Raw genomic sequence first — 21535 nt, forward strand, 5'->3', positions numbered from 1 at the left:
AGTGCATATAGAGACAAATATGCTTATACAACTGTGGATTTGATTTAAAAAACAATCACATTTTACATGTGGTCATATCTTTAGGGAAATTTTTACTGTTATTGGGGCTACGTTCCCATGTCTCTCACACACGCACACTCTAAACCCAACCACTAATAAAAAGATGGTATTTAGTTGCACAACAACCCCTGTTTCCAAATAACGAGGGGCTCATGGAAAGCTCAGCCAGATGACGCCTCCCTCATTGTTTTTTTTGTTGTTTTTAACCATCACAGCATGTTGATTTATTTCCATATTTATATTAAATTAATCTCTTGGCCAGCGCTCCAATATGGTGTTAAATAATCTCGTATTGCCATCATCGATGTTAATTTTTAGGAAGCGACTCCACCCCTCCTCCGGTGACTAAGATGTCTCCTGTTTCCAACAAGTTTGAAGGCATTCCTCAACAGCAAAGGTATCTTTGACAGAAACTGTGTGGATGTTGAAGCCTCTTCTTTGTGAAATAGTTTTGTTTTTTTCAAATATAGTTATTTCACTTTTTTTTTCCTAGCTCTACTTCAAGCAACACAAAGTCTACACTTGGTCCAAGGGTTCTTCCCAAACTACCTCAGAAAGGTACAGACGTTTGGATATTTTGTGTTTTTAGTGCAAGTAGTTGAATTACAAAGGTATTAATGAGCCACTATGCGGTTACCTCTCCAGTGGCATTGCGTAAGATTGACACCATACACCATCCGTCTGTGGATAAGCCTAGCCTTCCTCCAGAGGTCTTCCAGAAGTCTCCGCCGCCAGCTGAAACCCCGCAGAAGGTTCCTCTGGTGGAGAGGCCTCAGCCGGGAGACCTTCCCCCAAAACCGCAGGTGTCGGAACTCCCCCCTAAACCTGGAGACCTTCCTCCGAAGCCGCAGCTCTCCGACCTCCCTCCCAAACCTCAGCTGGGTGACCTACCACCTAAACCCCAGCTCAAAGACCTCCCTCCCAAGCCTCATCTTGCAGACATCCCCCCAAAACCTGGGTCAGTCGAGTCTGCTCCCAGGCCGCTCCACGGAGAGCCAACGCCAAGGCCCCAAATACAGCCTCCACCTCCGCCTCAAACTCATCCTCAACCGCACCCACAGCCTCAAGACTCGCCGTCACCTAATCAGCAGGCAAATATAGGGACCCCATCTCAACAGTCTGCTGAAGACACCAACGGGACCCCTGCAGGCACCCAAGAGACACCTGTGCCCCTCCCAAGGAAGATCACAACGGTATGGACTCGCATATTATTTCTAAGGGTTCCTCAAATACAGTACTTTTAAAAAAAGAAATAACAGTGTAAACATACACATTTTTACGTCTTTGTATATTTACTCATATATAATATTTCAGCTATCACGTATATAGATGTTAATCATTGCAAAAGTCCCTCCAGCATAGACTTTCTTAATGCGAACAATGTTAACATCAACACACTACAAACTCCTGCATTCCTAAATGCCTGCCACTTCACAGTATATCAGGTAAACTTGCCATTGTTTTTGTCACCGTATAATCCAGACTGGACCTTATGTCTTTTTTTTCAGATTGAAAAGTACAAAAGTTACAAACCTACCTTAAGATCCTGGATGTTTTGTCCTCTGTGTCTGAGATAATTTGTAGTTTTAGAGTATAAATGGGTTGAATTCGTTCCCAGTGGAGACTCTCATTGACTCTGCCTCTGAGTGAAGCTGCTTTTATTTAATAAACTCAGTGAAAACACTCCTACAGATCTTTTTATCTGTTGGTAAAACCCCAGAATATACATTTGCTCTGTCACTTCCTCTTTTTTGGTGCGAAATTTGTTGATAAACAGCATATTTGAGGTTAGGCGTGTAGGCGTTTGATACAATGTGCCAGATATGGCATGGACTTAATTTACAACGCCTGCATTTACATATGCAAAGATAACTATTAGAGTTTGCATGAACATGAGATAAAATGTACAGCTGTGGTGTGTTTTCCACTAAATCAGCTGGATTGCTCTATGCCAGTACATGACTATCGGATATAAAAGAAGCACCACTTGACACCTATGCGACATGTCTTTGTAAACTGTTCCTGTCTTCAAAGGTTTGTTCAGATCTCACCAGATGCTCGGGGGACATTTCAGTCTTACAACAAAAACATGGTTACTCTTAAAAAATATCTGTTTTATTGTGTTAAATGTGTCTGGACACATTGTGTTATACTAAATTTAAATACATCTCTGTTATTATTAATAAATGGAGTAAACCCTGCAGGCTAGTTAATTAACACGCCTCACTACTACTCGTCATATTCCAGAGACGCCATCCCAATATGTGGAGAGCGGTCACCTTGGGTCAGCGCTGTCCCCGACACCATTAAAGTTAAAGTAAATTTAAATATAGCGTCCCAGATACGAACTTCGCAGACAGACTTTTTATTTCATCATCACTCCCCATTTTTTCGGTGTAACATATTTGTGGGGAGTGATGATGTCGAAGCCTAGATGGCAAACTCTAAATGCGTAATGGTGCTGTTATGAATCGCACAAAGCCAGAGTGGTCGGACTGAACTGGTTCTGCTGTTTGTTTCTGTCCAGGGGAAGAACAAAGCCCGGCGGGTGAAGACGATCTACGACTGCCAGGCTGACAATGATGACGAACTGACATTTGTTGAAGGAGAGGTGATTATAGTAACAGGGGAAGAGGACCAGGAGTGGTGGGTGAGTGTGGCCTAAGCGTATCTTGTACCTTTTGAACATCTCGCAGTTTAAAAAACAAAATCGCACAATATTCCTTTGCTTTGCCTCCAGATCGGGCACATTGAAGGAGATCCGGAAAGAAAAGGAGTATTCCCCATGTCTTTTGTGCACATCCTGAGTGACTGACAGCCAGAAAGACTTGCACTACACCTCTGTCCCTAAATTGGGAGGTCCTGTAAATAGCTCTCATAACACCTCTTGTCACAAGACAAGTGTCCTAAAGAAGAAAAAAAACAACAACACACCAAGAAGAAACCCCACGAAGGCTCATCTAGCCATGGATGCCTCATCCATGCTGTACAAAGAATGTGTGTATTCTTCCTCTACCAGTATTATCTTAACCCTATAGCACGGCTGTGACGAAGCCACTCTCAAAACCCTAGCACTTACCTTAAAGTCTATGTTTATGCTGTTACTGTGTATATATGTATGTAAATATATATATTTGTGTGTGAGTGTACATACATGTTTTATTGTACAAAACATGTACCATTGCTCTCTGCCTGTCAGATTAAGCATCAGGGTGGTAGAGTTTGAATTTTATCTGTATTGATTTTACCGGCCCTCAAATAACTATCTGCTCATATTTCTGGGAAAAGGACAAATATGAAATGGAATGTGAAATAGGTCATGTCATTGTTTGTCTTGCATCCCTGTTTACCACCACAATTGACTGAAGAGGCAGGAAGTCTCCCACTGACTCTTCCCGAGATGGAAGAAAGAGGAAAAAAAAAAGTCATTTAATGTACTCTTTGTTCTTGCTTGCTTTGTGTGTACTCGTATTATGGTTGTTTTACAGTATAGAAACCTGCTGCTACTGTGTGGTGGAATATCAACGCCTGTGGTTCACTGTAGGTCACTAATTTACTCCTTGTTACACTGTTCACTGTATGTATGCTCTGTGTGTGAACTCAACGCCATCTCCACAGTCCTTTGACCTTTTTTCTGTGCATGGTGTAACAATGACTGGAAATGAGTGGAGTGCTGCGTTCGACGACGCTCACCTCAGGGTTTGAAGAGCCACTATTAATATAAAGCAGGACTGCGCAAAATGTATCCTGTTGTTAAAAGCCACTATTAATGACAAGTACGGGAAACTCCAGAGGACATCTTAGCAATAACTTGATTTTTCTGACAGGCTAGAAGTCTCACAACAACCTGTGTTCACAGTTCAGTGTCTTGTAAAACCTCATGAGCTTGAATTTTTTTCTTTTTAGTTTGAGTCATGTGATATCATTCTGTTACTGGATTCAGTCGTAGGCAGTATAAAAGACGGACGGAAATGGCCGCCGGTTTTGGACTGTATTTTTCAAGCTTCGGCGCTGTTTTAGTCAGTGCCATGTTGGCTTTTCAAAGCCAGAAGTTACCTTATATGGCACACTGCGTTCATAAACAGTATGGGTGTGCTGAGTAACACACTAACGATAATAATACTAGAATTTAACTCGGCAAAATTGAAGGAGAAGCTTCTTGGATGGTCTCTACCACACAGCAAACTGTGATATTAGTTGAGAGCTATTAAAAATGCTCTGAAAGGCACCAACGGCACAAAGTGGACGAGGCCTAGCAGACAACAATTGGGATGCCTTTCAATCTATGTGGTCACACCCCTTACTTATATACCTAGATGGATGAGTTTTTAAAAAAAAAGTTATGAAGGGGGGGAAAGAAACTACCCCTGAGACCAAAAATGTTTTTGTTTTTCTACCAGGCTGTAAACATGCTTCTTAATGCTGTCAAGTTATTTTAACATGGGAGTCTACTCCCTTCTGGAGCCAGCCTCAAGTGGCCACCAGAGGAACTGCAGTTCCCCTGCTGGCTTCGTTTCAGCTCCAGCAGTTGCCTCTTGGATTTAGTACATTTCCAGGTTTACCTGTGAACCAGAGATGTCTTTTTAGATGAGGTGGACTTTAGAGAGCTGATGTACTTTCACCTGGTCCACACCAACCTGCAGTTCTTCCCATGTTAAGGAACAAACCCATCAACCCATTGTATCATTAAAAGTGCTGTATTTAAACCTTGAGCCTGGTCTTTTATTTGGTCGACATGTAGTTTTGAGGTCTTTACGGCTTTAAGCCAAGCATTTGTTTCTAAAGTTGCTGTTGATGTTAAGCTGGAGAAATTTGGGATTTCTCTGGAATTTTAGTTTTGGGGTTACTCAAATAAAAATTGGCAACTTGTGTAAACGCCATCTATCGTTTCTATATTAAACTTTCACTGCTAATGTTAAATTTACATAAATATGCTGTTGCTTAGAAGCTGGCGTTTTACTAGCATAGAACTGATTTGAGTTCTCAAAGTGTATTTCAACATGTAGTATAAAGCACAATTGCAATACAGTGGTGTATATTCGATTCAGGCTTAAACTACTTACGAGGTTTTCTGTTCAAAATGCACACCAAACCAAAAACATTACAAGTAGCCTTAAATCTAGAGTAGAGGCTCAAGTTGTAGGGAGAGAAACTGAAAACTTTACACCCCCATTTAGCACATTGAAGTTTCACACTAGCATTCTTTTGCCAAAGCAAGGCACAAACTACCAGTACAGGACGCTAAAGTGACTCCATGTGCCACTCAAAACATTAAAAGTTTAGATTTCAGATGCCGGCTGTTGTAAACGAACTTGAAAATCCAGACCATACTCATTAGAACCAATAAACTCTGCATTTGGTGCTTTACAATTTAAAGCATGACTTTATTACAAACTGGAGATGTTGTGCACCATGAGATGCTGAGGCTTCTCATTCAGCTTTAAGCAATATTTAAGACTATCCCTGAGGAGAGTTTAGTTGAAGTTCTTTCAGATGTACATTAAGATGCCGTTGACGGTTCAACAGTAAAGACACTTAAACCAGTTCTTCTCCACACCATTTTATTTTGAGACATTCAATTTTAAACCAAAAAACCAACCAAACTCTACTTCTGGGTTTATCAACACAGGAATACTATACACTTTAAAGACAACATAAGCTTTTTGTGTCACAACACAAATACATTTCATCAAATAAAACTCTTCCCATGAAGCAGCATTACCAGACCTCTGGTAAACCAAAAACTTATTTACAAACTTGAGCTTTGTGCAGTTTTGAGCCGTGGTTCTTTTCCACTGACTTGATGACTCCTACAGCGACCGTCTGCTTCAGGTCTCTCGCCGCGAAGCGACCTGTGAAGAAGAGCCAGACAAACGAGGGCACAACCAGGAGGATTCAAACACGCAGAGTTGTGTGCATGAAGAGATCTGTGCTTACCTAAAGGAGGGTATGTGAAGAAGCTCTCCACACACATGGGCTTGATGGGGACCAGTTTGACTGTGGCCGCATCTCCAGACATGAGGATCTGCGGGTGGTCCTCCAGCTTCTTGCCCGTGCGGCGGTCGAGCTTCTCCTTCAGCTCAGCGAAACGGCAGGTGACGTGGGCTGTGTGGCAGTCCAGAACTGGGGAGTAGCCTGCTTTGATCTTCCCTGGATGGTTCAGGATTATCACCTAAGACAAAAGCAAGGTTTAGTGGAAACAAACCAAAAAAAGTGAGGCAATTTCTTCCTGCAGTGAACCAACCTGAGCGTCAAAGCTTTTAACATCTGAAGGAGGATCCTGCTGAGCGTTCCCAGCCACGTCCCCACGCCGCAGGTTCTTCACGGACACGTTCTTGATGTTAAAGCCAACATTGTGGCCGGGCAGAGCCGTCTCCAGCCCCTGGTGGTGCATCTCAATAGACTTTACCTCTGCAGTGAGCTTGGCAGGGGAGAACGTCAGCATCATGCCAGGCTTCAGGACACCAGTTTCAATTTTACCCACTGGCACAGTCCCAACTCCTGGAGGAGTAAGAAACACTTCAATTTCAGCATGTTTACAGACATTTTCTACTCTAAAAACAATACTGTACTTCCTCTACTGCATTTTTCATAAATGAAGCTGTAATTGAGCTCAGACCAAGAAATCGAGAAAATGGGATCAAAAGCAGCGATTGACATCACCTCCAATTTTGTAGACATCCTGCAGAGGTAATCGTAGTGGCTTGTTGACTGTGCGCACAGGTGGCTGAATCGAGTCCAGGACTTCAAGCAGCGTCTTCCCACTTTTATTCCCTTCCTTTCGTCTCACCTTCCAGCCTTGAAACCACGGCATCTGTGCAGACGTTACTTTTACATCATTGCAAGCCAACTTCTGGGGTTTAAAGGGGGGGGGAAAAAAGCTTGAAAACATCATTACCCTTTGAGATGCGGTGATCATGTTCTCCCCAGTCCAGCCTGAAACTGGAACGAAGGGCACAGCCGTGGTGTCGTAGCCAATCTTCCTGAGGAAGCCGCTCACCCCTCGCATCACTTCCTCGAAGCGGCTCTGGCTGTAAGGTGGCTCGGTCAGGTCCATCTTGTTCACACAGACTATGATTTGCTTCACACCTAGAGTATAAGCCAGCAAGGCATGCTCTCTGGTCTGACCACTCCGAGACACGCCGGCCTCATACTCTCCTTTGGCTGCAGAGACCACCAGGAGGGCAACGTCAGCCTGAAATGATATGAGCTTTAGGAAAAGGCAGCATTCATAGCAACAGATATTCAAGCACGCGTGTACTTCCTACCTGTGACGTCCCAGTTATCATGTTTTTGATGAAGTCACGGTGGCCCGGAGCATCAATTACAGTCATGATGTATTTCTGGGTGTTGAACTTCAGCAGCGTGATATCGATGGTGATTCCTCGCTCCCGCTCAGCTTTCAGCTTGTCCAGCACCCAGGCAAATTTAAAGGAGCTCTTCCCCATCTGGAAGTCAAGCAGAATGAGTTTAACACTTGAAAACTTGGAAGTTTTGCAGAAATTGTTTTTGTTTTTACTCACTTCATTCGCAGCCTTCTCAAATTTCTCCAGCCTCCTTTGATCAATTCCTCCACACTTGTAGACCAGGTGTCCGGTGGTGGTGGATTTCCCACTGTCAACGTGGCCGATAATCACCACGTTAACATGAGTCTTCTCTTTTCCCATGGTTGGAGATGGCGTTGCAAAACGTAATCAAGAGCGCTGCAGAGCTTCAGAAACTGTCGTTTTCTAGCAAATGGATCTGGCCATCCTCTTTGGAGAGCCTTTATAGCCCCCAGAGGATGCATAACTGAAGACAGGTGTGCTGCTTAATCAAGCTTAATTGGGATCAGTCACACTTTGATGACAAATAAGTGCTGCTTAAAGGCAAAGTGGCTTTGAAGCTTGAAGTTTCAAGAATATATTGATCTGCTTTGTGACTGTAATCTGTATTTTTGTTTAAAGTCCCAATGTTTCAGCGCAATCTTTTGATCAGTGTGCAGAAACAGACCGTTACACTCGCTTCTCTCTTAGGGCCTCATCATGGATCCTCTGATGAGCTCAAATTACAGCCAGGTGAGTCTTTCTCTGGAGCTGGAGCGCGCTCAACACTTGTCTCACTTACTGATTGCTGAAGAGTGAACTGAACAGATAACGGGCACGTTTAGTATCTGTGTCAAAAATATAATGACAAAACAGATCAAATCCATCATACTGAGAGTCTGCTGGTTTGAAGTGTAGTGGGAAAAGCACAGCTGATGTTTTGAATGTATTGAGCTTAATCACAATGAGGGATAATGCTGATCCAACCATTCATAAGCCATGTTTGTAGCTGTTTTAATAACTATAAATCATTAAACATTTTAGCAGGAGGCTCACTTAATTTCAAATCAAACTAATGTTTTGTTGCTCAGTGAAATCTGCTCCAGTGTTTGAACGTGAATATCTTAAAAACTACTAGAAATAAAAACATGAACTTTTCACTGGACTTTATTATCATCCAAATAAATCAGCATCTGTAATTTGGGACAAATACATTAAGATTTATCTGAGTATTGGTTAGTTAAAATATGAAAAAGAAGTTCCAGCACTCCAGCAAAGTCCCATATTTGAACACACACTAATAAAACCTTCAAATTACAAAAGATAATTAGTGACAATTTCTAAATGATATATAGATGAATTTCACAACACTACAAAATAAAGCATGTGGAAGCCTTTTTAATAAGAATTTCTTAGTCATAAAAATTCAACTTTCATGCTGGGTTGAGCAAATATGACAATTTGTACCACAGAAACAAAAATATCAGCAGAAAGTCAATTTACAGATGGTACTCTAATTATAAATCAGAAAATATTTTTGTTAATATGTGCATTTTGTTTTAATTTTCAAGACCCAAGTTCATCATCAATCATCAATCAACCAGATTCAATTTCCATAAAAAACATTTTATGGTCCAAAGTTTGAGGGTACAGAATTGAACGATTTCTGTTCATTTTAACTTCACATACTAAATACCTTTCAGATATCTATGTTTGCATAAAGGCGTGTCAACCCACTTTCAGGCCATTTTCCTTCCACAATGAGAAAAAAAAATGCCTGAAAGTGGGTCAACGGACCATTTAAATGTCAACACAACCCAGTGAGAATTCAGCAGGTGAATGATGACAGAGAATAAAAATCAAAATAATATATATTACTGTGATTATGGAAAAAACTATACCAATAGTATATACCAAATTACTGCAGCTGTACTGCAGCTCTTGTGGGGTGTTACTGGTCTGCAGTGGTTAGTATCGATCAAAAGCGGTCCAAGGAGGGAACAGTGGTGAACCAACAACAGGTTTATGGGCAACCACTTCACTCCCCACATGGATCAGAGAGCCTTCTCTGATCCATGTGGGGAGTGAAGTGGTTCAATCCAACAGATGACCTACTGCAGACCAGTCGGGTCTTTCACCAGGATAACGCACAAAGCAAAGAAATGGTTCAGGAATGGTTTGAGATTTTGACTTTCCCCATATCTCAATCCAATCAAGCATTTGTGGGATGCTTACATCCTGTGCTGTATGGTTTGGAGAGGGTGGCAGAAGGAAGAACTGAAGATGATTTTCACTTAGCATCTTCAGGACTGTCCTGTGTTGGTAATAATACTAATAAACGGGACCATAAGAGAGAAGAAGACACCCTACAATGAGTTGAAACATTAACTTGTTTATTTCTACTTAAAACAGATTATTATAGATTTGAAAATCTTATTTGGTTTTCATATGTACCCATTTTCAGTGATATAAACTTTTTTTTAAGTAACCTATATTTGGCAGCAGCATAATAAAACTGGAAAATCTGTTTTTGGTGTGCCACCCCAATATTCTTAGTGGCCAGCATATGGCCACCCCTATAAAACAAAATCTGGACGCGCCCCTGTCAGAGGGACAGCTCAGGCTGAGCTTGGAGACAAAGTTAGAGAGATGTGCAGAGGAGGGACGGTGGATATACCGGGAAAAGGATGTTGAAGACGAAACTGCCAGACAGAAGGAAAAGACCACAGACAATATTCACCATATTTTGTGAATTAAAGTAGTCAGCGTCATTATTAGCACGAATAATTTCAATGACATGCATGGAAATCGAGGATTAAAACTCGCTGATAGATTCTGGGGCGAAATAACAGAACAGCGTCACCTAGAGGCGCTATGCTAGTTTATTGCCCAAGGGCACGTCGGTAGAAAAGGCTTCAGATTTGATGTCCGATTGAAGAACTAAGTGCAAACACTGCACGTACTGTCTAAGAAGACCTAATTTACGCGGCGGTGGGTTCCATTAAATCTATTTTAGTAGTGATAAGTGGAGGTGACCGTTGACACAGTATCGCGCGCGTCCGCTGACCGGGCGCATCTATTTTCAGTTCTGGAGGGGGAGGAAGGTGTGCAACTCACCCCCATCCGCGCTCAGAGGTGGGACAAACCGAACTCCCCTATCGTTTGACGCTGGATAGCTAACCCGGAAACAGCGGCAGCAAATCGCTGTTCCCTTTCTTTGAGCCCGTACCGCTGCTTGTAGCGTGGTGTCCAGCCGACGGTTGCCGTGTTTCTCCGCGAGCATCAAGGTAAAACACAAAGAAAATACTACTTTATTCGCACTCTTTCTCCCCTTTCTGTTAGTCACCTTCGCTGTCCGCCGTATGCCATTCATTGAAGCTTGCTCTGAGTGTTAGATTTTGCTCCTCGAAGGCAAAACTGTTGAATTTAAAAAGAAATCAGGTAAAATCAAACCTAGGTAGGGTTAAGTTGGCGTTAAAGTAAAAGGAGGGGTAAATGCGAGCATGACGGTGTTACATCCTCGGTGTACCGTTAACTTCCCCTTTCAGAACAACGGACTGGTTCTCAGACAGGAGGCATTAGGCTCCGATGCTTAGCAGGATTTCCCTTAAGTTATCCACAGACGCTGAGCGATACATGCCTGACCCACAGCACTTCACCGATGACCAGGCTATCAGCTGTGTTTGGCGTGTGTGCACAGTTTTAAACGGACCGTATGGCTGTGGATTAGGACTGCGCGCTTGCAGGCAGCAAATGAAGCTTCATTAAAGGAAATGCACACACAGTGACAGATGGGGCAGCAGGTTCAGGGCTGGGTTTGTCTTCGGTCATATTTTTATTTTAAAAGCTGTGGCTTGATTTCAAAGCGCTGGGAGTTCATATAAAGTGTCAGCAGTAGCAGCCGCAGAGTATACACATACCTGCAAAAGTCCGAAATTAGACCTGCTGTTGGTTAATTGAAGTCACCGCATGCTTTATATGCTCTTTATAGAGGTTTCTTACATGAATAGTAACTACAGTTGCCAAGTAATATCAAGTACCTGAAAATGAGGACCCTTTTTTGCAGTCCAGCACTGGGATTTCTGTAGACTGCATGCTTAATCTTTGCATCAGTGTTTCAGTGTAACCACAGTATATAATTTCCTGTCTGCCCAGAAGTGGAAATGAAACATCCAGACGATTTGTTGACAGTGTTTGGAAAGTGCAATGTCCTACTTCAGATTCGTCTCAAAGGTCTCAGGCTCGCTCCTGCTGCAATTTAGGAACCCCTGAGTGTAGTCAGACCTGCACAAAGTTACTCCACCATCTTTAAAGATGGCTCAAGTCACTTCAGTGCGTCACCCGGATATTGCAGACTCATACTTTATTTCACAATTGCTTAGTATCACTTTCCCCTCCATGTGTGGCTCTAAAAGGGAGTGGATATGGGAGTGTTAGGGCTCTCTCAATAAGGCTTTTTCCAGTGTGTATTAAAAATTTAGGCCTTCAATGTGATTTATTTATTTATTTATTTTAAATGACAAAGGAAGGAGTAACCTGCACAGACTTCTGTATAGTAACGTTTTCCTACAGGCACATTTTGAGACAGAAAAAGCCCTGCAGCCCATTTAGCTGAAAAGTAAAATATTTGCATCCATTTTTCAATGCCGCCGCATATAGAAAAGGCACTGATAAATGTACAATTTCCTTTCCGCTCAAAGTCTACCGAAAGTGGAAGTGAAACGTGTGCAGACGGGTGGATTTGTTGATTAGTGCAGCTTTAAATTTATCTCAAAGGTCTCACTCCTGCTGCACATTAGAAACCTCCAAGTTTAGTTAGACATGTAAAACGTTGCTCCACTATCTTTTCAGATGGCACCAGTCATGCATACCAACCGGATATTGCAGACTCATACTTCAATTCACAGATGTTTACTGTGACTTTTCCCCTTGTGTCAAAAGCACCTCAGATGTGGCTTAAAAACAAGTATATGAGGTCGAGAAGGGATGGAAACTGAATCAAGTATCGCCTCTTTTTATGTTTTAGACCTCTAAAGATTGACTGGAGGACGCAACAGTACCCAAGTGTTGCCACAGTCAGTTGTGAGATGTTAGACGAGGTGAAACTTGTTGCGCCCTGTCTCCTTCCCTTGCTGCTCTTGTGTGAACAGCTGGGATCATCGCCAGTTTCTCCTTATTTTTATTTATTTATTTATTGTCTTGATCTTTCTGCTGTCACAAAAAGTGTAAAAGCGGGGAGAAAAGACTGCTTGCGATAACAAAGTGAAATGTTGTGTGGAGGAAGTTGTTTATGTGAGCTTTTTTATTTTTTTTTTAAATGCTCACAGTCTTGAATGAGAAAATATGGCTGACTTGGCCGCGTGTTTTCCCTCATAAATCCTGCAGGTACGGGCGTGCAGGTGCGCTTAGGCATGACCTTTTCTTAGAAATCAAATGTGGGCTGGATACTGTGACGTGTCAGCAGCAAATCGAACAAATGTTAGGAGCCCTGGGGGTGACTTTCGCGGGTTTAATCTTGTGTTAATGGAACAATAGGCATTTGGAAAATAATGTAGTTTTGTAGTCAACAGCAGCAGATAGCCTTAGAATATAATAAGACAAAGATAAACAAAGCCTGCATAAAAGAAGTGCACGTTTCTCCCGTGAGGAGAGATTTGCGACGTTTTCTCCGGCAAATGTTGTTCGGATAGTTGTACACGGTACAGCTGGTAGAGAGAATGTAATGGTGGTCAGTTTTAATTATTTATAATGTTTCCAGGAGTCTTCCTCCTGAGCTTTTCAGTCATCACACAGACCGACCTGCACTCAAAGCCAGGGCAATATTATATATTTTATATTTACTGTTCTGATAGCTTTACATTTCCCCACATTGTAGAGCTCACAGGACCCACTCCCTCAAACACACCTGTTGGCTTCAGCTTGGGTTACTGCAGTTATTCTCAGTATGCTGACACTCGGTCTGTATTATATAGAGTGTCTCTGATCGTCTCACGCTGAACACACTGAACATCTCTTCATCTTTGAGTCATTGTTGTAACACGTCCAGCTCATGTACCATTGTGTGGTTTTTGCAGCAGTGTTGTGACATTACAGGCAGCCCAACACATGTTTATTTACTACACAGTGACAGCTTGGTCCGAGCATTTTTCATGTTTGCTGTGGCTACGTAGTCAAGCGGCACAAGATTATTTTCTGGTTTGGGAACGTAATTTAAGCTTAAAGGAGGCAATAACCCAAGCACTTGTGCAACACCACACAACCCAATGCAGTCCCCTCAAATAACCACCAAAAACAGTCCCCACAGAAAAGATTCACGAGTATTTGCCCGTTTGCCGTGCTGTTCGTCTTATTGTGTCCAGCACTCGTTTTTAAAATAGCGCAGCGAGCACGGTTGGCAGAAAAGCGTTGTATTGATCCATTTCTCTGGCATTAAGCTGTTTGTGCAGTTATTGGGATTAACTTCCTCGAACTCATCTGGCATGTTCAGCATTCAGCTCTAACACCATTATCATGACATGGCCTTAATCCAGAGGAGCCACAGACTTCAGCATTTCAATTTTAAGATTGGTTTTTTTTTCCCCCCCCCACATATGTGTTTAAAGACACTTAAATTATAAATCCAACATTCTTACACCATGCACTTTGTTTAAAAGTTGCTCGGATCACTGCGTAGGTTGGTAACCTGCCTAACATACAATATTATCGCAGTTTTTGACATCTTAAAAAAAGCTGAGTATTGCAGTAATATGTGTTGTAATTTATCAAATTTTTGCAAATGCAAATTCTCCTCAAATTTAAACTTTGTCAGTATTTTTAGTCCAATAAGCTAAAGTTATTTGCTTCAGTTATTTTTTTTGCTACAAAATAAGACTGTCAAGCACACCAACACCGTGTTACTGTTGCCTTAATACGAGTCAGTTTGCAATTGGATAGGCTTAGTTAGCAATTACATGCAATGTGTTTCTAATCATAAATCATAAATCATCAAATATCACGTATCTGTTGCTGTCTTCATGGACAGAAGTTCACATGTAAATATTAAATTTGCACTCAGTAAACTTCCTGTTCTTCAGGAACCTAACCAGAACGCAACCAGCTGGCAACTGGTTTAGTCGAGTTGTGCTTGTTCGCAAAGACTCATAACATGTTGGCAATCCGTCTGCATTTATAAATTAGAACGCATGTATTCGCAAACCTTCTATAATCGCTCAGAGCGACTGCAGTCGGTCCAAGTCAGACTGACTGTTTGCAGAAAGGTTGCCGCCCAGGTGACCTGTGCAGCCACCTTGCGATAAAAGTGGTTGTCAGTGCGCAGCACCCTCAAGCTCTGGGCGAGTATTTAGTTACCACAGTCTTTCAGAATGTGAAAAGATTCAGTAGAAACACCAATCAGAGGCAAGGTTGCTGTCCTATTTTTATCTGTGTGACTGAGCTGTTAGCTTGCTCTGAATTAGGAGGTAGCTTTGTTGAGTTGAGTGTGTCCAGTGTTGGATGGTTTTCCGGTTGCGCTGACTTAATGTACGTTTGCTTGGCTAACATGATCTCAGGATGGCGGTGCATGAGATGGGCCCTTTTTCTTCATCTTATTCCCAGGGTGTTTTCATTTATTTAATAAAATATCAATATTTTGTGTCCCTTTATCAATACAATATCGCCACGCACTGTATTGGCCCCATTACACTCAGTGTTTTCCTCCATGCAGCTAGAAAAACCTGACACCCTCTAAAGAGTTTTTGCTCTTTCACTGAGGGAAAATAGTCAGGACTGCCATTAACAATATATTTTTGAATATGCATTTACTTACATTTACTCAAGCTTACAATACATCTTTGTTTATCAAATGTTCAAAGGAATATCAGAAAAAGACATCAACGTCTTTTAACTGCAGTAACTAGCACCTTTTGCATTAATTACATGTGGGGCCAATTGTGGTTGTGTGCACAGGCACCTCCTCACGCAGGCCACACGGAGCCAGGAAAAACCCAGACTGTTATGACTAAAATGGGTGAAACCTTGTGGTCCTTCATGCTTCTGCATCAAATTTGGTAGAGAATTCTGACTTAGCTGACTGGTATTCATTCTCTAAAAAGTGTAAAGGTATATAAATCAACCCATTATGTATGTATATATATATATATATATATATATGTATATATATATATATATATATATGTATATATGTATATATATATGTATATATATGTATATATGTATGTATATATGTATATGTATATATATATGTATATGTATATATATATATATGTATATGTATATATATGTATATATAGTATATATATATATGTATATGTATATATATATATGATATTATATATATATATGTATATATATATATATATATATGTATATATATATAATATATCACATATATATATATATATATATGTATTTTGTTTGTTTGTTTTTTTACAATAACATAGGTTTAAAGGATTTTTTTCAATTTGGGAATTAACAGAGAAAGGACTTTTGTGATAGCGGTTGTCTAATATACCCTCTGATCACACGTGATTGTATTCCTCCCTTTGCATGCCGGCTCATGTCCTTAGATTTGAACTGTCGACTTATTTTGAGTCATTTAGTAGTAAATCCTAACTGTAATGCCCCCCTCATTCAGAGCAAGATCTAAATCTATTTTTCTTGCAGTTGTTTGGAACTTTATCTCTACTGTTTTGTGGTCTGTTCTTTTGAAACCTCTTTGTTTCTTATGCACTTCCTGCTGCTGTGTTGGCCAAGACGACCTCGGCGAGGGACTTCTCCTGCCTAAATAAACTATTACAAATGATGTTAAAGGGCACTGCATGCTCCCTGCTGTTCAGTCTGCAAACGGATATATTTAATAGTTTACTGATTAACACACGCTGACTGTATTTCGCATTAAATGAGCACAGAAAGGTGGTCTGAGGCTGCGGTGGTCCTCACTCTGGTTTGTGTTTGTAGCTTTTGGCGGGGATGAGTAATATGCTTTTGATATGTGGCTCTGATGTTTATGAGTCAGTGTGTGTGTGTGCCAGTTTCTAATCTGCAGGGCTGGCTGTGCTGGTAGACTTGAGCATTCCTCTCAACTTTCTCACTTCCGTCTGTGATCCTGCTTCATCTGAAGCCCAAAGCGTGCACATAATGAGAAAAGAAAGCAATCTTGTTTCTTTTCTTTTTCTTTTTGCTCCTGTAAGCAGGCATCTGATGGCCTTTAATGGGATGCTCACTATTTCCTGCTTGGTGTATGCACCAGCAGCAGCATCTCCAATGGAAATATGAAGCGAGGTGGACTTTGCCATGAGAAAGTGCTGTTTAAGTGGTCAAGTCTTCTCAGTATTCTTAGTTGTGTTTTTGGACACAGACTTTCAGATGTATGATTTGTTTCCAAGTAAAATTTTCCACTGTTAAAGGGCAAAAAGGTCACATTTGAGGCCTGAGGGGGACGGTGGTGTGTGATAGCTTTCAGTGCTCAAACCAGAAACCACAGTTTGAGTCATACAAGGAAACGATTTTTACTCTTAGATTTGTGTTATTTTAAGTGTTATTGTCACCGGAAAGGAGTCGGTTAAGTTTAGGGACTAAAATCAACTCAGGTTTAGGAAGGAAAAACTACTCGTTAGGTTTAGGCACAAAACAGCTCGGCTAGGCTTAGGCATTAAATGGTTGTTCTAGACTTAGACTTAAATTGCTCAGTTAGGTTTAGGTTTTATACTACTCAGCTAGGGTAAGGCATTTAGGAAAGGAAAACTATTAGGTTAGATTAAGGCATTAAAATAGACTTGTTTAAGTTAAGGCATTGAAAACGACTTTAAGTATAGGCACTCTGTTGGGTTTAGCAAAAACTAAAAGTCAGTTAGGTTCAGGTATTAAATTATTTGGTTAGGATTAGGTATGAAAAACTACTGTTAGGTTTTAGCAATAAAAATGAAACTAGCTGATTAAGTTTGTAAAGAGCTCGTGGTTTGGGTGAGACTACCGTGGTTCTCACTTTTTCAAAGCTAGTTTCATCGGTTGCCATGGTGACAGGACCTCTCTGAGGAGTCTGGTGTCTTACATGGTGCAGAAGCGATAGACTTCCCCTTACAATACATTAGTTTCCTAATTGACATCTTGCCATGAGACTGGGCTGTAGTATACCACATTAAGACAATAAATATCACTGCTCACTCAATGAGAAGGAAAAAAACACTGTGCTCCTACCCCCACATCTTTCACTCATGCACTGAAAACCCCTACAGGCTCACACTAGAGAAAATCTACTTTCACTTCATCCTGCTGCATTGAGAGAAATATTCACTCATGACAAAAGCCACAGTGGGGATTTTTTATTTTATTTTATGTTTTTGTGATAACATGTCAGATTCAACAGGCATGAGATTCTCATGCGGCTGCCTACATTTTCAGCAGACGCTCAGAGCAGACGTGCTACCACAGATGGCAAATCAGCATGGTACAAATCCAGTTTTTGCATGAAAGTGTTGCTGTGCTGCCCCCGCACCAAACCTCCCATTTCACATAGTATTAAAGCTGTTATATAAAAACGAGGCGCTCCCACTTTCACCCCAATTTGCCTGTACATTGTGTAGTCAGGTCTAGAATTTCCTGCTTGCTTCAACCTGATGTAGTACATCTGAATATACATCCTTATGTGAAATAATGTAATGGTGCTTAATATTTTGTTCAGCCAAAATACTCTATTTAGTCCATTAGTCAACAAAAATGATTTTCTCAGTTTTATGGCATTTTAAATTGAATATTTGTGGTGTGGGGCTTAAAAGGAGTAATTTGAAGACGTCCCCTTGGATTCTGGGTAAACTGTAATGGACATTTTTAGAAATTTTATGACACTTTATTGATAATAACCAGGGTTTAATGGGATTTGGCATTAAACCCTGGTACTTAGAAGTACATTTTGTTAGGTATACCTGTTTAACTGCTTATTAATGCAAATATCTAATCGGCCGGTCACATGGCAGCAGATTTAAACTGAGCATCAATTGGCATGGTTGTTCGTGACAGATGGGCTGGTCTGAGTCTTTTCAGAAACTGGTAATCGCCTGGGATTTTCCCACTCGACAATCTCTCGGATTTACTGAGAAATATCCAGTGAGCAGCAGTTCTCTGGGTGAAAGTGGCTTGCTGATGCCAGAGGGCAGAGGAGAAAGGCCAGACTGGTTTGAACTCAGTTGTAACATAATGTTTAAACCAAGGTATGCAGATGAGCACCTCTGAACACACAGCACATCGAACTTATAGCAGCAGAAGACCACACTGGGTGACCCTCATGTCAACTAACAGGAAACTGTGGCTACAGTTTTCACAGGCTCACCAGAAATGGTGCAAAGGACATGAAAGCATGCTGCCTTTGATCAAAAGTTCAGGCTGGTGCTGGTTGGGATGTATGCAGTCCAATAGAACATCTCTGTGATGTGATGAGACAGAAGATTCTCCTCCAGGATGTGCAGATAATGACAGCAACTTTTTTTTTTTTCATTTTTTAATTTTTTATACCATCTTGTACCACCAGCTTTTTTAAAATTAAAATTCTGGCTTTCAAGTATTATGTTTAACAGTTCCCTTGTTAACTCTTTCAAATCAAATCTATGTTATTTAAAAAAAATCACAATCTAAGTATCTTCTTAGTATCAAAGACATTTATAATGGATCTGTGTGCCAGCGTCTGGTTGCGTGATTGACTGTAGATCCCTGGCACGGTGTAAATATTCCTGTCCAGCAGAGAGGAACGAGCCCTAAACAAGCATTTGTTGTGTCATTTCAGTTCAAGCATCTCCGGCCCGTGTAAGCGATCTGTGGGAGATTGCTTAATGAAATGATTTTCCACAGAGGCTCCGCTGTGCTCTGCGGGCTTCAGTAATTTCAGTCACACAGCCGATATCCCTCGTCAGTCCTCGGCTCTCGCTCGCCAGAGGGGAAAGGGGAATACAAGTTGTCATGACAACCCAAGTTTTTATGGAAGATTTATTCAGAGGTGTCGAAACTAACAGCGTGAGGGACAGTTTTAAGTCCCAGTGTCACTTTCTTCATTTTGGTTCTGGAGATGCTCACAAGTCTTTTGCTGCTCTCTCTCTCTCCTCGACTGCGCAGCCAGCATTTTCCATCTAGGCTCCATCATCACAAGAAGTTTCATTCATACAGCTGCAGTATTGTAAAACACACTACACAGGTGAGATTGGAGGTGTTGTCAGTTTTGGAAAGAAAGTCGGAGCTTATGATCACATAATGTCAGTGACCCAAATGTCATGTTGAGTGTAAATGTTTAAAATCTCTAGGTTTCTAAGAACATCACAAGTTGTGTGTGTTTTTTTTTTTTATATCACTCTGTATTAAAAAAAAAAAAAAAAATCCCCATTTAAGTCCTTCAAACAGCTGTAAGTATTTAAAAATCCATCTACACCTTGTTAACTTTCCATCCAACTTCTTAAACACTTATTCAGTTAAGGGTTGCAGGAGTACTGGGGCTTATCCCCGTATGTTGTTGGGTGTGAGGTGGGGTTACCCAGTACAGGTCAACAGGCAATCACAGGGCCAACACACTCACATTTGCACCTACAACCGACTTAACCATTTAACCTAACATGCATGTCTTTGGTCTGTGGGAGGAAGCTGGAGTACCCTCATGGAGCCCATGAAGGCATGAGGAGAACATGCAAGTAGAGCGATATGACCAAAAATATTTATCACGATAGACATTTGAAAATTTGTGATAACGATATAACTGACGATATAATTGACACTAGACAAAATACTTTACAACTCCACAACTTTATTAGTGCAAAAAAAAAAACCCATCAATGTATTTTCACTTAAACAAGCAGCTGTTTTTTATGTGCATTAAAGTTATATAAAAATTTAACAGTGCAAATGCAAATTCCTTGCTGACAGTTTAACCAAAAGGCATTTCCAGTGGAAATTGGCCGACATATCCTCAGCATAACCATGTATAATATCCACAAAACTTAAAAAGAAGTTATACACACACAATACTGTAATACTATATTGAAGCACAGTAAGTATCACTCCGAAGCTCCTGCCTACGATAGCCGTAATGCTCCGACAATCCATCAAGCGGTGCGGCTTCGTAGCTTAGCAAAGTCGTACTAAAACATTTGACAGATTTTCGAGCGCCGTGTACCACATAAAATCGTTTCGAGGTCAGTAAACATGACCAGAGTTCATACATAAGGCCCATTGGATTATAAGGGGCTCTGTAGATTTTCAGAAAAATCAAAGGATTGATTTTAAGTGTGCCGTATTTTCCAAAAAACATGGTAATAACGACGGCCCGCTAGCATGCGCTACCAAAAGTAGTGCTTTGTTGTGTATCTGACGGACGAAAGCCAAACCAGTTCCACACCACTGACGTTGGAGCATTTTTACAAACCAATTCAGGTCCATCCGTTTCATTCAACGATCTGCTTTCGCCCTTCTCATTCTCCGCCATGCTTTTTCCGCCATGTGCGTATGAAAACAAAGGTACTGCGCATGTGTGTTTTACCCATATTCTATCGCGATATTTCATTTTCTTATCGTTGCCCAACATTATACCGGTATTACCGTGAATGGTATGATATGGCAGAGCCATACATGCAAGCTCCACACAAAGGCCTCCGATGGCTTAGGCAGTTCAAATATTCTTTTACAGCTGAAACATCTGAAGCTCAAAATTGGTTTCATCCATGTGGATGACAACCCGATGTGCTCCAAATCTCACTGATTACCTTATGCAGCACATGTTTTAGTGTTTGTAGTGCACACAGCATCAGGGCCACACACGCTGTCCCACATTTATTGAGTCCTTCATGTGGCTGAGTAAAATTAAAGCCAAACAAGTGTACATGGTGTGTTAGCTTATTGCTCCTGCAAACCGAGAGAGCACAGTCCAATATGAGTTTGCTACACAAGCACTTATTGTTGGAGCTTTTGTGATCCAACAGCAAAACTGTAATAGTTTATACACTGTGCAGAACAGACCAATCCAGCTCTGGTATGCAGCGACCCTGCCCCCCTTTTTTTGTTTTTTCATAATCAAAACAAGGAAATAAATGAAGGAGCAGGAAGTGAGCACATGGTTAGGAGAAAGCTCATTGGCATGCCACTCCAGCATGTAGTTCGCTGGAGTTTTTGTTTATGTTTGTAACTGCAGTGTAATGAAAATT

The 21535-nt window shown here is 41.1% G+C and overlaps 3 protein-coding genes across 8 annotated transcripts in view; 2 read left to right on the forward strand and 1 right to left on the reverse strand.

Moving 5' to 3' along the window:
- asap1b (ArfGAP with SH3 domain, ankyrin repeat and PH domain 1b) overlaps positions 1-4772 on the forward strand; it is an 80621-nt gene extending 75849 nt beyond the window's left edge. For all 6 annotated transcript variants that reach the window (XM_042220976.1, XM_042220979.1, XM_042220978.1 and 3 more), the window contains 5 exons: positions 379-457; positions 554-618; positions 706-1253; positions 2588-2710; positions 2801-4772. In XM_042220976.1, the coding sequence (XP_042076910.1) occupies positions 379-457; positions 554-618; positions 706-1253; positions 2588-2710; positions 2801-2875 (890 nt within the window). In that variant the 3' untranslated portion in view covers positions 2876-4772. The remainder of the gene's footprint in view (positions 1-378; positions 458-553; positions 619-705; positions 1254-2587; positions 2711-2800) is intronic.
- A 582-nt stretch (positions 4773-5354) lies between these two features.
- si:dkey-37o8.1 (Elongation factor 1-alpha-like) lies at positions 5355-8407 on the reverse strand. Its single transcript, XM_005922529.3, has 7 exons — positions 7584-8407; positions 7329-7508; positions 6959-7255; positions 6724-6874; positions 6305-6561; positions 5998-6232; positions 5355-5912 (listed from the first exon to the last, which is right to left on the reverse strand). Exons 1-7 carry the CDS (start codon positions 7725-7727, stop codon positions 5806-5808), a joined length of 1371 nt encoding a protein of 456 aa, XP_005922591.1. The 5' UTR covers positions 7728-8407; the 3' UTR covers positions 5355-5805.
- A 1995-nt stretch (positions 8408-10402) lies between these two features.
- The window catches only part of fam49bb (family with sequence similarity 49 member Bb), a 40964-nt gene continuing 29831 nt past the window's right edge, over positions 10403-21535 (forward strand). Inside the window, exon 1 of the mRNA XM_005922531.3 lies at positions 10403-10651. The gene's annotated coding sequence lies outside the window, so the exon portion shown is untranslated. The remainder of the gene's footprint in view (positions 10652-21535) is intronic.

Source organism: Haplochromis burtoni, unplaced genomic scaffold (genome assembly GCF_018398535.1).
Source record: "Haplochromis burtoni strain Fernald_Lab_line unplaced genomic scaffold, NCSU_Asbu1 Contig_58, whole genome shotgun sequence".
Classification (NCBI taxonomy): Eukaryota; Metazoa; Chordata; class Actinopteri; order Cichliformes; family Cichlidae; genus Haplochromis; species Haplochromis burtoni.

Coding starts and splice junctions, on each gene's coding strand:
- si:dkey-37o8.1 (XM_005922529.3), bottom strand. CDS start 7,727: ATGGGAAAAGAGAAGACTCATGTTAACGTGGTGATTATCGGCCACGTT. Junction 7,509..7,583: donor TTGAGAAGGCTGCGAATGAA/GTGAGTAAAAAC, acceptor CTTGACTTCCAG/ATGGGGAAGAGCTCCTTTAA. Junction 6,875..6,958: donor TGATCACCGCATCTCAAAGG/GTAATGATGTTT, acceptor ACGTCTGCACAG/ATGCCGTGGTTTCAAGGCTG.